We start from the raw sequence: 14,530 nt of genomic DNA, 5'->3' as shown, positions 1-14,530 counted from the left end.
TAATTGTGGCAAAATTATTGATTTAGAAAGATTAAGGACCTCAACTATACTTTACATTTACAACACAATAGTTTATAAAGCCATAGAAAAGGCTTAACTCGAGAAACTCAAGGGAGAACCCTAATTCCTCCTATCTCCTTGTGTATTTTTCTCTTGAATTATTTAAATAATCTTTTGTCTTTCATTTAACACTGGCTAGAAATAGAACTCCTTTCTCACTATTTTAGCATATATTAATGAGTTTTTTTGCCCTTTTTAGAAGTAAATGTAGAAATTTGTATTTAGTATCTTAGTATCAAAGATATCTCTTCCTAAAAGCAGTGTATATTATTAAAAAAAAAAATCACACTTGGAGTTAGATGACCTGAGATTGACCATCATTTTTGACAAGTAACTTAACTATATTGAGCTTTTGTTCACTTATGTATAAAATAGCAGGAATAATTTCCTCTCTGACATTCCATGTATGTGAAAGATGTTTATGAATGTAGACACTTAGTATAAACACATAAATTCAAAGTATAGCCCAACAAAACTGGTTCTCTTTTCTCTCTGCTCTTGTAGTTCAAATTCTTGTAAGGAAAGAACACAAAAGAATTTATGAGTCTAGTCTTATTTACAAAGAATAATTAACATGTCATATCTGTAAACAAATTATTTATTTGTTTTTAATAATGAAGAAGCTAGGAAAAGATCAGTTGGTTGAATTTATTAATAATTGTATCAATGTAGTATTTGCGAGAAAGAATTCACTTAATCATAACATTACAACACTGAATTTCACAGTTAAACCTACACATAAACTGTAGAATTGTTGCAGAATATTTTCATGAAATGTGTTAAATATCAAAATAATCTAATGCAATTTCCATATAGCACATTGTACAAAATTCATTTTTCAATGTGATTAACAAGTTTACAAACTTTCTGATAAGGTGCTATAAATTCAAAGTGTTCGAACATTGAGGTTGAAACCAGGTAACGAATACTGTACAACTTCTCAGTAATGTAGCTCAGAGCTAAAATGAAAACTTGGCATAAATTAGATGAGATATACTTATAAAATATAAGATAAATGAAAGTGATAATATGTGCAGTATTATTCATCCTTCAGTAGGGAGTGGGCAGAGGTAATTCATATACACGTCAATAAAATCATAATAAAAATGAGCTTAAAGTTGAATTCACCACTTTCATAGTGATTACTGTTTCCCCAAGAGAGATGGAAAAAGAGGAAAGAGAAAGGAACACAGAAAAGAGAGAGAAAGAACTATGGCAATGTTCTGCAATCCATTTTCCAACTGAGACAAATCCTCAACACAACCAATAGTCCATGAGAACAGTTTGCAGACTTGTTATGCACCAGAATTCCCTGGAAGACTCCTTAAACACCAGTTTCTAGCCTCCACCTACAGTTTCGAATTTAGGTATGAGAATAAGGAGGCAATAGCAAAGGACCAATCCATTATCCGGCCCTTATGTCTGGTCTAGTACATCTTTGATTATTGAATGGCTCAATCATTCATTAAAATAAAAAACACCTATAAATATATAATGCCTTGTCTCTAGGGACATAGAGTGAAAGGCAGCCAGCATGGATTGTATGGGGATTTGAGACAGTGATTGTCAACTTTGGCTACATAAAAGATTTAAGTGAAATGTTAAAAAAAACCCAAAAACCCTGATGCATAGATTCATCTAAAACAATTGAGTCATTTATAAATGTGCCCCAAGAAAGACTAATGTATAGTCTGGCTAGAGAACTGCTACTTTTAAACTTCTGACCTTCTCACATAGAGAAAAGGTAGTCAAACATGTGCCCTTTGGGGCACTGGAATGTAGATGTCTTCAAAGAAATCAAAATCCCTGGAAGGTATGCTAATGTTCAACCTGAAAATAATAGCAGAGGGTGATTTAGAAAGTGGTTATAACTGTTGATTTATCATGGACTGCAAACTTAGCTCACAGGTATAAAATAGCAGAACTCAGGACGATGAGGTGCTGCTAATTTAATCCAAGTTTCTTTTCCATTAAATGACATCAACTAAAGAGTCTAGTATGTTGGCATATGTGCTGAAGGGCTCTGTCTACCTGCTATAATCATTGTACTCATTCCACTTACCTAAATTATTCACTACTTTTATTTAAATTTGAGTTACCTAAATTATTCATTACTTTTATTTAAATTTGAGTGACCCAATACATAAGGTCCCAGGGACAAAATATTGCAAGCTAACATTTTTCTAGTCTACCTGAGAAAGCAAAACTTCAAAAACATACACAAAAACAAAGACCATTTTGAAATAACATTTCTACTTTAAATTACTCTCCTGGCATGAGAATGAATAATTCCAAGTCTAAGTGAATTTCCATGCCATGGAATCCATTTTTTTTTTGAAGGATTTAAAAGCTTGGAGCAATCTTTAGTGTTGAGTGTACATGGAAGGACCGTCAGAGTTGCAAAGTCCAAGTCATTAAAGTACCAAGCTATAGATTTTAAATACATCCCCCATGGATGAAACTCCGACTAATATTTGACTATAAAATAAAAAGGGATTTAAACAAATCCCAGACATCAGGACTTGGTCTTTAAGTGATATTTGGTAAAAGTCAAACATTTGAAAACCATGACACTGATTCAAATAGAGACATATTAGCAGTGTAGAATGCATAAGAGCCCACAGTTTTCCGTTTGGATGCACTGCTCCTAGGGAAGGCTGGCAGATCTGCTTGAGCTCTTCTCACACTGATTACCAAGCTACTGATGGATTCTGAGGGATTGAGAACCAACTCGGACAAGCACAGTGGTTAAATAAAAGATAAAATCTAAAGTCCTGATGAGCTGCTTGTGTGAATCTTTCTCCAGTCTTTATGTCTTCCGGAAGACACTTTTTAAATATCCTGAAAAATAATAGAAAGCATAGTAATACTACAGATATTATCACTTAAAATAATAGAAAATGGGTGCTAAGGCTGTGAGGGCATCAAGCAGATACTAGCTTATGCAATAAAGTAAAGTAAGTTCCACTCTTCAATTGGTATTTAAACCAATACTCTAAGTAAATATGTAGTTATATTGTATATATGTGAAATTCATATGTACTTATATTAAACATTATAACATTGTGAAATAAAGGCATGATGCCTATTAAAAGACAAATGATCACTGACAACCTATGTCCCATTCTTTAAAACACTAAAATGGAAACAATTCTAGAACCTCATCCTTTACTTCGGTGTTCTGTACCTTGTGGAAACTTCTTCTCTATATTTGACCTTACTACTTCAGGGAGCTGTGTTTACCAAGACAGAGTATGACTTAAGAATCACAAAGGGAACTGACAAGTAAGTTCCTGTGTGTGCTTAAGCCCCTTCTCCATCTTCCCCGGCCCCTCTGTTGCTGGCTTGGGACTAGGCAATGCAAAGTTGATGGCTGAGTTCATATGTATGCACAATGGATATCAATAAAGAGAGAAGCCAGTACCAAGGATAGGAGACCCACCCCAGGGTTTCTATTCTGCCTTGCACACAGATCAGACTTAAACTCACCATCTGCCATGGAATCTTGTAGTAGTCCTTAGTCATTCAGGGAAATATCTGCATTCTCACTTTCTCCTTGTACCATATGCTCCTGCTTTTCTTGGATTCCAGAGAAATCAGGCTTTGCAGGGCATGCTGCCACTGCCTCTAGACTCTCTCTGTTCAGCTCTGACTTGGGTGATGATCCTTGTCTGAATTCTTCAGCTCCTCCTGGCTCATGCTTCTTATGAGGGCTCCCTGTCTCTGCTTCCTTTCCCACTGATCCTGCATGCTGAGTGGCCTCCACTACCTCTCCCTCTTGATCCTGTCCTAGTTCTGGGGCCTGGCCTTTCAGATCATCAGCTTCTGGTAGAGCTCCCACCCCTGTCTCTGCTGCTGATGTCACTGTCACCTCCTCCACCACTGGCACCTCCTTGCTGCTCAGTGCTGTTTCCTCTGCCACCACCCTCTCCACAGCTGCTGTTTTCCCTAGTGCCTTTTTCTCTTGGTGCCAAGTTTTCTCCCCAGCAACATCTGAAAAGGAGGAGGCTTTATTTGCTACTGTTTTTCTATCAGCTGTCTTTGAATCTGCCAACACTTCTCTCTGCTCTGCAACTGCTTCTGCCACTCCTCCTTGATGCAGATCTTCCTCAGTCTCAACTGCTACTCCTCCAATAACTTTGTCTCCCTCAGTATTGCTGTCCTTCCTCACTCTTGTCCCCAGAGTACACTCTGTATCCCTGTCCTTCTCTGGCTCCTTATCCACTGCTTCTTCACCAACCTTTCCTGCCATCATGGGATTTCCCTTAGGAATATCTTCCTGGGTCATTATCATGACCCTCATGCCTTCTTGTCCCTTCAGAGGTCCTTCATCCCGCTCCAGCCTTGCAAGGCTCCAGTCCTTGGCCGCACACTCCTCATCCTCCCCTGTGGCTGTGATGGTCACCTCAGGTTCCTGTGCCTTGCCAGCTGACTCATTTCCAGAAGCTCTTGATGCACCTTCTTCATCATGGGGGGGCTCGATCCCCTGCTCCAAGGGAGTCACGTTCTCCTGGCCTAGCAGCTCTGTCCTGCCTTTGTGCTCTGTGTCACTGGCTTCATTCAGTCTTTCCCCTCCTTCTTCCCTCATAGGTGCTACCTGTTCCAGTGACTTTTCACATTCACTTGTTGCTTCAGACATGGCAACCATTCTTTCTTCCAGCAGATCTTCTAGAAGCCCTTTATCTTCAGTCAACTCAGTTGTCTCTATGGGCTCTGCATCCTCAGCATCTGATACTGTTTCATTTTGAGGGGTTTTTGTCTCTTCCTCAAGTCTTATTTCCTTCACTGGTTCCCCATCTTCCCCTTTAAGTTTTTGCTCTTCTAAAGTGTCTTCATCCTTACATGCATTTGCCCATGTCACCTCTTCTCTCTCAGATCCAGTTTCCCACAGAGGAGTATTAGTCCTCTCAGCTTTCCTCCTTTCTACATTTAATTCCTCAGGTAACATTTCTTTCCTATCACCTTCCCTATGTGATTCTTTCCCAAGCACAAGCTCCTGCCTTGCCTCAGCTTTCTCACAAAGTTCTTCAGGGCTGCCCTTTGGAGCCTCTATCTGGCATGCTTCTGCCTCTCCTGCAGAGGAACTCAAGGGTCTTTCTGTTTCCAGAACTTTCTTCCTCTTTTGGGCTAGTTCCTCTTCTGGTTTTGCTTCTTCAGAACCATTCTCTCTCTCTGATCCTGCATCCTCCACAGATCCCATGTCCTCTTTAATTTCATCCACATCTGGCTTTTTGGATCCTGTCTCACTCTCAGCCTCCCCTCTCTCCATCTCTCTCATCTCTGGAGTCACTGGCTGTCTTAGGGACCTTGCCTCTGGAAAAAGCTCTGAGCTCAATGCTGAGTTGTTTATAAGCACTGACTTCTTCCAGCCCCATGTCCCTTTAGAAGCTGCCTTCTCTGTCTCCAGCACTACCTGCATCAGGGCCTGCTCTTTAGGAACCTCATCTTCACTCAGACCAACAGAGTCTCTTGCTCCTACTTTTGCTGCGTTTAGCTCCTCTGTACTTGATCTTCCATCCCCTTCTGCTTCTGTCTCTGCCCTACTTGCTGTGCCCAGAGGGAGCTCTCTTTGCTCTTTACACTGTTCTGCTAATGCTGGCTGCTCTGCTGTGAAGATCTGCTCTGCTAAGGAATCCTCAGTGAGCCCTGCTTTCTCTTGCAGTGCTGTATCCCTCTTTTCCTCAACTGTACCAGCATCCTCAGGTTGGGGAGCTTCATCTTCCCCCACTGCTTCCTTCTTTTCCAGTGTGTACCTTTCTTGTGAGACTTGCTGAGATGCCTTGTTTGACTTGACTGCTTCCCTTTCCTCCATTACTAAATTTCTGCTTGGTACTATAAAAATAAGGTCAGAAAACAAAGTGGATAAAGAAGATATATCTTAAATATATTTGTAATATATTTATATGCCCTCATGGGGTCATTGTTATTTTCTATAAAATACTTCCTCAGTTGGTTCTATGATGTCATTGATTATAACATAAACCATGATATAATAACGCCTCTCATTATGGATAGAAATGCTTTCAAACTTAAGAACACCTTGATATTTTTAAAAATTTGAACATCAGGAATATTAAAAATGAGCAAACAAAAAAACTCTCATGTTTCTATGTAAAACATAGAAACATAAAATCAATAAATTCTCTCTCTCCTCACACACACACACACGTAACCCTACTATCACTTGAAATACTGACTCACAGAAAAAAAATGCAATAAGAAAAATAGCATTTAATTTTCTTAAAAATTAAATCACCATTATTCCCTACAGCACCATGATCATTTTCTGTGTTTCTGCTACTTAAGTGGGCATTTAGCAACGCAATCAGAACACAGAGATGTAATTATATCACATTGCTCTTATACTTTAAAGCTAATATGTCTAGATTTAGTCATCAAAAATCTTTATAGCTCAAGGTAACACTTTTACTAAAGACACCAATTTGTATTAAAGGTCAGGATACCTGCCATCTACATTCAGAAACTAACATGTCTTTGGCAAAATAGGATCACAGAGCAAGACAAGATTTTGTAATCTGGGACAATTTTCAACAAAAATAATGTTCCTGAGGTACTTAGAAATTCTCATCCATGATTCCCTAGCAAATCTCAGGGTATTAGCTATCACATTTCAATAAATATGGGTTTATTGTGTTTTTAAAGGCTTCAGCAAAGTTATATATATTTTTGAATGATATATGCAAAACAAGTCACACATGTCATTCAAAATAGCCAAAGCTGTAAAATTTTCCAACTGAAGAATACTACTTAGGAAAATAAGAGCTTCAAAAATGTTCATCTTAATAATTTTGTGGTATCTTATCTTTTTCATTTATAAAAGACACTGAGCTAGATGCTATAATAAGTTATCATACCAGTTTAAATTATGTAAATTTATGAAGCAAGCACCTGTCTTCCTCATTTTTTTTAATTTGCCTGACTTTTCTATAATCCTTATTTTTTTTATACATGGTCTTGGTAAATAACCCAAGCTGCCCTCCAAATGCAGGAATTTCAGGCATGTGACACTATACTCACCCTTGGCTGGCAATCTTACCCACAGTACTTTCACTGACAACCTACAGAGATGTAAGCCCTGTTCTTAGTTCCCTAGTCTTCCAACCATTCAGGACTGCTCCCATTCCATTACTTCTCCTAACACAAAACATGACTACCTTTGTTGCTTTCCCTCAGTCTCTTGCCAGCTATTACAATAAATCATTTTGAGGTAAGGCAATAAGAGCTGATATGACATTTCCCTTAAAACACATATTTGGAAGGTAACTTTTGATGTCTTTTTTCACAGGTTTAAAAGTAAAAATTTCAAGTCCATTGGTGGGGCTGAGGTTGACTTTTATAGGTGGTCCTCCATGTATCACAGCAATTACTTCCTAAATTGTGCCTAAAAATTCCAGAAAGGGAAATGTAGAACCAAACTATTTTCTCAGAAAACATGTAGCCAATTCACCTAAAAGAATATAGTACATTTTATTTCATTAGAGCTTATTACATTGAAACAGTTAAAAAACAATGTATGTTAAGTCTCTTTAATTATATTTGTTGCTATTAATATTCCTATATGAAAGTATTATTAAAAAGTCATTTATGACAAACATTTAAATAAAGTCCTTCATTTTCTAACTTGGCTTCTAAATTTATGGATTAATTAAAGAGCATTCAGGAAAACAGGAAAATAAAATTGCCTAGTCACCATGTAATGATATACTACGTCTAAATTGTAGGAGAGAAAGTGCTGTTCGCATCCTGCTGAGCTCTACACACTACAGGGAAGTGGGGCATGACATTCCTGAGGAAGGGACAAAGAGAAATTGAAGTCTTTCTGAGAAAGATCACTATAAAAAATTATATATGTTGTTTTGACAGTAGTCTCATGAACTTTTGAAATAGAAGAAAGTAATATTCACAAATGAGGCAATTTGATTTAGTAAACGCATGTGTACTAGGAGGTCAGACAGACCTGGGTAGAATGTCGGCTCTGCTACTTTCTGGTTTTATGAACATGGGAAATAATGTCTTTCTAAGCCTTCAAATGGAAATAGCCACACGACTCACAAAATTCTTGTGATAGTAAATGAGATAGCGTATGTAAAATGGTTAGTATAGTCCCTAGCATACAGAAAATCAAAACAAATATTCTTTCCACACTCTCTCCCCCACTGCATACAATTAACTGGATTTTCTTGCTTAAATTAGATTTCAATAATAAGTACAATGACTGCATTGCAAAACGAAGTTTGGGAGAAGTACCCTAGAATTCTTCTAGTGGAATGTACACTACTAAGTGCAAGGTATCTTTCTTGTAACTCAGTCCACTACTTATTTTAGTGTCATCTGTCCCTCTTCATATTGCCCAAGGAGAATGGAGTTCATCTAGTCTTCTACCAGCATCCATGAAAGTGTAGCTGGCTAATTAGAACTTGACCAGATGTGTATGATTCATGGTCTGCTGAATCAATCTCTAATTGGAAATCCTGAAGATGAAATACACATCACCAAGGACCAGTTCATATTTTGATGGCAATGAATTATGTCCTAATTAACAAAAGGAGTAAGACCTTACATCAACCATTGTGAAATGTGAGGTGCCTTAGTGCTTGATGTTTCCACCTGGCTCAATTAAAGCAAATTCATCTACCTAGTCAAAGAACTGGAAGGAATGCTATGAAATAAGACTGATCTGAAAACCTCCACCAGTATTTTAGAATCCAAATATACCCCTTATTTTTATCTGTGGCATTAATGTATCCATAAAAGACTAATAACATTTGTAGCTGATGTCAGTTTTAAACATTTCCTTCAGCCACTTCCTACTATCTTATTCGTGAGATGAGAAGTAAAGAAGGGTGGCAGTAGAAAAAAATGTTAGGAAGACGAAAGATAGAACTGAGCTGTCTTTTGAGGAGCATTTCTGAAGGTCTTTCCTCAGTAATGATGCGTCCTTACCTCTACCTGTGTCAGTCTCCGGCATCTTCGTGGGTTTCTCCCCCTCATCTGTGCTGCTAACAGACTCAGTGTCAGAATGGCAGTAGCATCCTGGTACCAATGCTTCACTTATTATCTGTCCAACTGATTGAAGACCATACAAAATATCAAAAGGTACAAAACAGTCATGGGAACATTGCTGAGCTATTTCACATCATTTAAGCAAGTGGAGTCAATTTAAATACACTCACATTAAAATCAACTGTGCTTCTAAAATCTTTGAAGATTAAACAACTATGACTTCAAAATATAGAAACATAAACAGCTATAATTTCAAAAAGAAAACCCAACACACAAAAGATCATGAGATAAAAAGATGCATGCAAAGAAATACTTGTATAAAAAAAAGACAACAGTGAGAAGCAGTGACAGTTTGCCAAACGCACATGCAATGAATGATTGAAAAAGCAGCTTAGTTGTCTTTTACTTTCTAGAAACATGTGTTCTGGCTTTTATGACACCAATCACACTGCTCTTTTAAATTGCTAAATCTACCAGAGCCAACTACACTCTGAGCATTTCATCCATTTTTTGATTTTACTGATTTGACCTCAATACTCAACTCCATATGGACAAAAGCAAAAAAAAAAAAAAAGGCTATTACACAATTCCTATAAATTTAGCAGTAGAAACTGTTGTACAAATTCCTGTTATATGTAGCTGAGGATCACAGAGACCTAAGTTCAAGTCCCATATTCTGTACTAACTGAATCACCTTAGACAAGTGTTCTTTGGCCTAAGTCTAAGCCTCAGTTTACCAGTCAAAAAGAGAGGGAGAATCAATAGTTTTTGGAAAGATCAAATGATATAATGTAATAGAACATGCTTTTCTTCCACTAATGAGCAATTACCTATGCACTTAGTATAATGGCTCTGATGATGATGGTGATGATGATGATGGTTGGGGCAGGTGATGTGGACGGTAATGAGTATTTTTTTGAGTAAGTTTAATGAGTAAGTTTTGTCACCCAATGTCATATGATTCTAGGCAAAACTATAAAGTCAAGTAAGTTGCTCTTTGGTTTCTGACAAACCCCTGTGTACCTCCCTTGCTTGTCATTGTGTCTCTAAATTCCTGATACCTCCTGCCATGCTACACTTTGGTTAGTAAAGCTAACTCATTAATACTAGACCTAGATCTTCCTTCCAGAGTGAAAACACCCAATTTCTAAAACTCCTTCCTGCCTGATTTCTTCTTTCCCCATTTTCTGTCCTTCATTTTTCTTCCACCCTGGATAGTCTGATTCAGTTAGTCCAAGGACTAGAATGAGAAAAGCAGAAACAGAATGCCACCTCTTGGTGACTTTAAAGTGAATTGCTAAGAGGTAACTGTGTATGAATCCCTCTGTATTTGGAAGCAAATAGTGAGATATCTGCTTCATGTGTCTTAGAGGGAAAATGATGACTTGACTATATTAATCTTAAGAAGACAAACATAGAAATGAAAGGAGCATCATATAGTTCAAATATATTTTCTTTAGACATATTTGGACATTAGCTTCCCTCCTTCATCCAATATATAAACCAGAAAACTTTCTTACAATACTACAGTTTAGAGATAACAACTAATGACAGCTACAAAATGGCTGGATTTGCTATCAAATCAATTTTTAGTTTAGGAAGTATATACACATAGTACATATAATTAAATATAATTTTATCTACTGTGATAATGTTAATACAGTATATTTACAGAGTTTAAATAAGAATGTCTTTGTTCTTTATATATAAATTTCTTCAGCTAACTGAGAAATGGAAACCACAATGATGGTAGGATAGGAGATGGGATGGGAGTTTGACTTAGTAGCAATTACATGAAGCTGTATTTCGTCTATGCCAACAAGAGATAAAAGTTTATTTTGAGTAGTCTACAGATATAGAGAATTATGAATTATAATCATTATCCTCATAAACAATAATGAAACAATTAGCAGCTATTGGATCAAAAGACTATGCTAAGAAGCTGAATAGTACTGGCATAATCTGAAAATTACAACTCAGTTGCAATCAAGAGTAAAACTTGTCATCTCTGTCAGGACTGTAATCTCCTCTTCCCACATCTGCTGGTTTGGCCCTGAAAGTGCAGGCTTTGGAAGTTGATGAGAGCCCGTGTAGTTAGGCATTGCCTATTTCAGTTCAGCAACAGTGGGACTCTGGCCTAAGTATTAAGGACTCACACTAGGTGTGAGACCAGAAAAGAACTCACTTGGACATTATTTCTCAGATGTTCTTCTGAAACTGAAACTTAAAAGCAAGAACTTGGCCAACGTCTACCCTTGACTCTTTTCCACCCACAGTAATAGAAGACTGTGCATGCTGAGACTCCTGTGTCAGCAATGTGACATATCACTTTGTTCTATTTAGCTCTTCATCCCTTAAGGCTCCTGTCCTTTACCTGTCTATAAAGGTGACCACTAAAGGCAATGGTTGCTGTCAGTTCTCACAGCATTAATAGCAAAATGGAATAATCTCACTGAAAGAGTATCTTAGAAAGTCACCTTTTTTTCACTCAAATTATAGAAGATACCTTACAATACTGTTCAACATTCTAAAATACTTTCATATTACGTTAGCTTTCTATTATAAAATAAATACATTTTTAAATAATATATAATGAACTCTCTCTAAAGCTCAAAATGATTTTCAAAAGTATGAAGAAGAAAATAACCATGTACAGTGTTGCAATTCAGAGAAAATTATTAACACTTTGGTGGATTTCAAAGAAATTTTTATTGTTATGATAGATTGCATCCTGCTTCTACTTTATCTGTTTAGCAATAAACTCTATTTCTTCATATCATTAAATAAAAGTAATTCTTCATTCCAACACAGTCTTACTTATATTTAGTTAGCTAATTGTCTGCTATGGGAGACTGAGTTATTTTCAGTTTTGTGATTATAAAACTATTTAAAAACCACTTTAAATCATTTTTGTTCATATTTCTGACCACCTTTAGGATAAATTCCTAGAATTAGAATTGTTGGATCAAAAAGCTTGAATGTTTTAGAAACTTTTGATACATGTTTCTAAGTGCTCTTTTAAAAACGAAACGTCCGTGAATAATTTCCCATATATTGACTGAATGTCTTTTGCCCCTGAATCGTTGCCAACAATGCTACACTTTTACTAATCCTTTCTATAACTGATAATTTAGTAATTAAAAAGTGATAGCAAAGATGGACAATTCAAAACTAGCAGGCAAGATTTTATGAATTTCCTGCTATATACTTTGCATCCTTCTGGTACGGTGGTTGCCTTTTTCTTATTAATTTTAGGAACTCTATATATTATGAATATCAACCTTTGGTCATATACATATTGTACATTGTTCTTTAAAGTTTGTTTTCATTTCAGTACTTATTTAGTGCTTTGTTGTTGCTGCTGCTGTGAAGAATTTCATATTAGTTGGTACTATTGCTTCTCGATTTTTTCAAATCCCAAAATATTATCTTTATGATTTGAAAGCATTCTACATTAAATTTAAATTTTAATCTGGAAAAATCATCAGAATCTTTATATTTAGTTTTCTATTCAAATAGCTAGAGTGGTTTCATACTCATTCCAATTTCTTACTCAGTCCATACATGTTATGCTTTCCATTCTCAGACATTCCTGGAGCTATGATCATAGGTATTGCTCATTTGTTGCATATTACTAAGTATACATTTTATTGTTTGAATGAAGTTTTTGTCTGAGGTTATAGTTTGAAATTGGTCACCTTACAAAAAACCACTTGTCAGTTCTAATAATTGCACAAATAATTAGAGGATTGAATTTTTTCACTGATGCAAAAATTATTTAGAGTACTGCTTATACATTCCTAATTTTTAAATGAGCACTAATTATACTTTGTGAATAACTCTAGTTTTATTGCACTGTTATCATATGATGTGGATTCAGAAACTTCTGTCTGTGCTTCTAGGGAATGATATCTAATAAACCAACCTTTAAAATTATGTTAATCTTTTTATGTCTTTATCTACTGAAAAGGAACAATAGTTTTGTTATATATATAAATGAGATTTGCTGTTCTTGTATTTTTCTTTAAAAGAGTATGGTTTGCTTCTTGAACACCCTTAAATTCCAGTTGGATGCACATTTCTCAGAAGCATTAAACTGCAGTAGTGACCAATTCCAATTCAGTGACCCAAGAGGTAGATGGAAAAGGTAGAACTCTGAGCCATCTTAGCAGAAATGTGTTAATGATCCTATCCTTGAAGAGGTTGCCAGGATTGGTCAGAGTCTCACTCTTTGCACTGCCATCTTTGCAAAGGAAGAGTCCCACTATTTAACAGAAAAGACCTTCTGCTGAGCAGCTGACTTTCTGTTTGGTGTTGCCTCTAACTTTTTCCTACAGGTTGGCAACCGTAGGAATTCTGAGCAATTAAAGATTTGTCTCAAAACCATCTTTCTGCTTTCCCTACAGCTGTAACCTCTACTTTCTAATCCTTAAAGTCTAGGATTATCTCTTCTTTAATTTCCATGAGACCTCTCTTTCTCATTTTTCTCTAATATGCCCTCATATAACAAATCCATTAAATTTTTTGACATCTGGGTCTTACCTACCCTAAATTCAAGAGCAAAATTTTAAACTTTTTTTAAACTTTTAAACTTTCTTCCTCATTTCAGATAGAACAGAGGGAGGAAGACATCAGGTACAAGATCCCTTACCACCAAGTTTGCTGGTATTTCTCAGAATTTTATGATTATCATTCTCCTTAAAATGATAATCTCCTTTAAAAGACTTGCAGAGGATGTAGAGAAAGAGTATAGGAGGTGAATATAGTGCAAATACTGTGTACACAAGTATGTAAACGGAAAATGATACCCATTGAAACTACTCCAGGAATGGGGAGATAGGAGAATGATGGAGAGGGTGAATTTAAATATGATATATCTGATATATTTTAAGAACTTTTGTAAATGTCACAGTGTACTCCCAGCACAATAAAATAAATAAAATTGTTTTAAAAGTTGACTTGCCACTATGTCAATGGAGAAACTTAGAAACACAATACAATAATTTGTTTATTTTTATTTACATATTTAAAATTTGCCTCACCTATTTTCTTTTTTTATTATTATTATTGTTATGCTAGGTAGGGATACATTATAGCATTTACAAAAGTTTTTACAATGTATCAAATAAATCATACTTGAATTTATCCCCTCCACTGCTCTCTTTCATCCCCTTATTCCTGGGACAGTTTCAACAGGTATCATTTTGCGATGCAATAATTTAAATGCCTTGGTGGAAACAAATCACTATATTTTAAAATCCAGGCTATCATATGTAGGATATAAAACTTGACTCCTTACTATCTACAAGTCAAGCTGCAAATGGGTTAGTAATAAATATTTACTACATTTGAAAACACTTTTGATCATTTTTGAAGCACTGTTTATTTGTTGTTTAAATGGGTAATTTGGAAACTTTTAGACATTCTTTACCATAAACTTTGATTT

At 36.0% G+C, this 14,530-nt stretch overlaps 1 protein-coding gene across 2 annotated transcripts in view; it reads right to left on the bottom strand.

Moving 5' to 3' along the window:
* Positions 1 to 688: 688 nt before the first annotated feature.
* Positions 689 to 14,530, bottom strand: part of Erich3 (glutamate rich 3) — a 99,147-nt gene continuing 85,305 nt past the window's right edge. For both annotated transcript variants that reach the window (XM_074079754.1, XM_074079753.1), the window contains exons 13-15: positions 9,025 to 9,147; positions 3,550 to 5,892; positions 689 to 2,901 (exon numbers count right to left, since the gene is read on the bottom strand). In XM_074079754.1, the coding sequence (XP_073935855.1) occupies positions 3,578 to 5,892; positions 9,025 to 9,147 (2,438 nt within the window). In that variant the 3' untranslated portion in view covers positions 689 to 2,901; positions 3,550 to 3,577. The remainder of the gene's footprint in view (positions 2,902 to 3,549; positions 5,893 to 9,024; positions 9,148 to 14,530) is intronic.

Source organism: Castor canadensis, chromosome 7 (genome assembly GCF_047511655.1).
Source record: "Castor canadensis chromosome 7, mCasCan1.hap1v2, whole genome shotgun sequence".
NCBI classification, from domain to species: Eukaryota; Metazoa; Chordata; class Mammalia; order Rodentia; family Castoridae; genus Castor; species Castor canadensis.
Note: the sequence above shows the minus strand (reverse complement) of the source record. Positions and strands in the feature narration are given on the sequence as shown.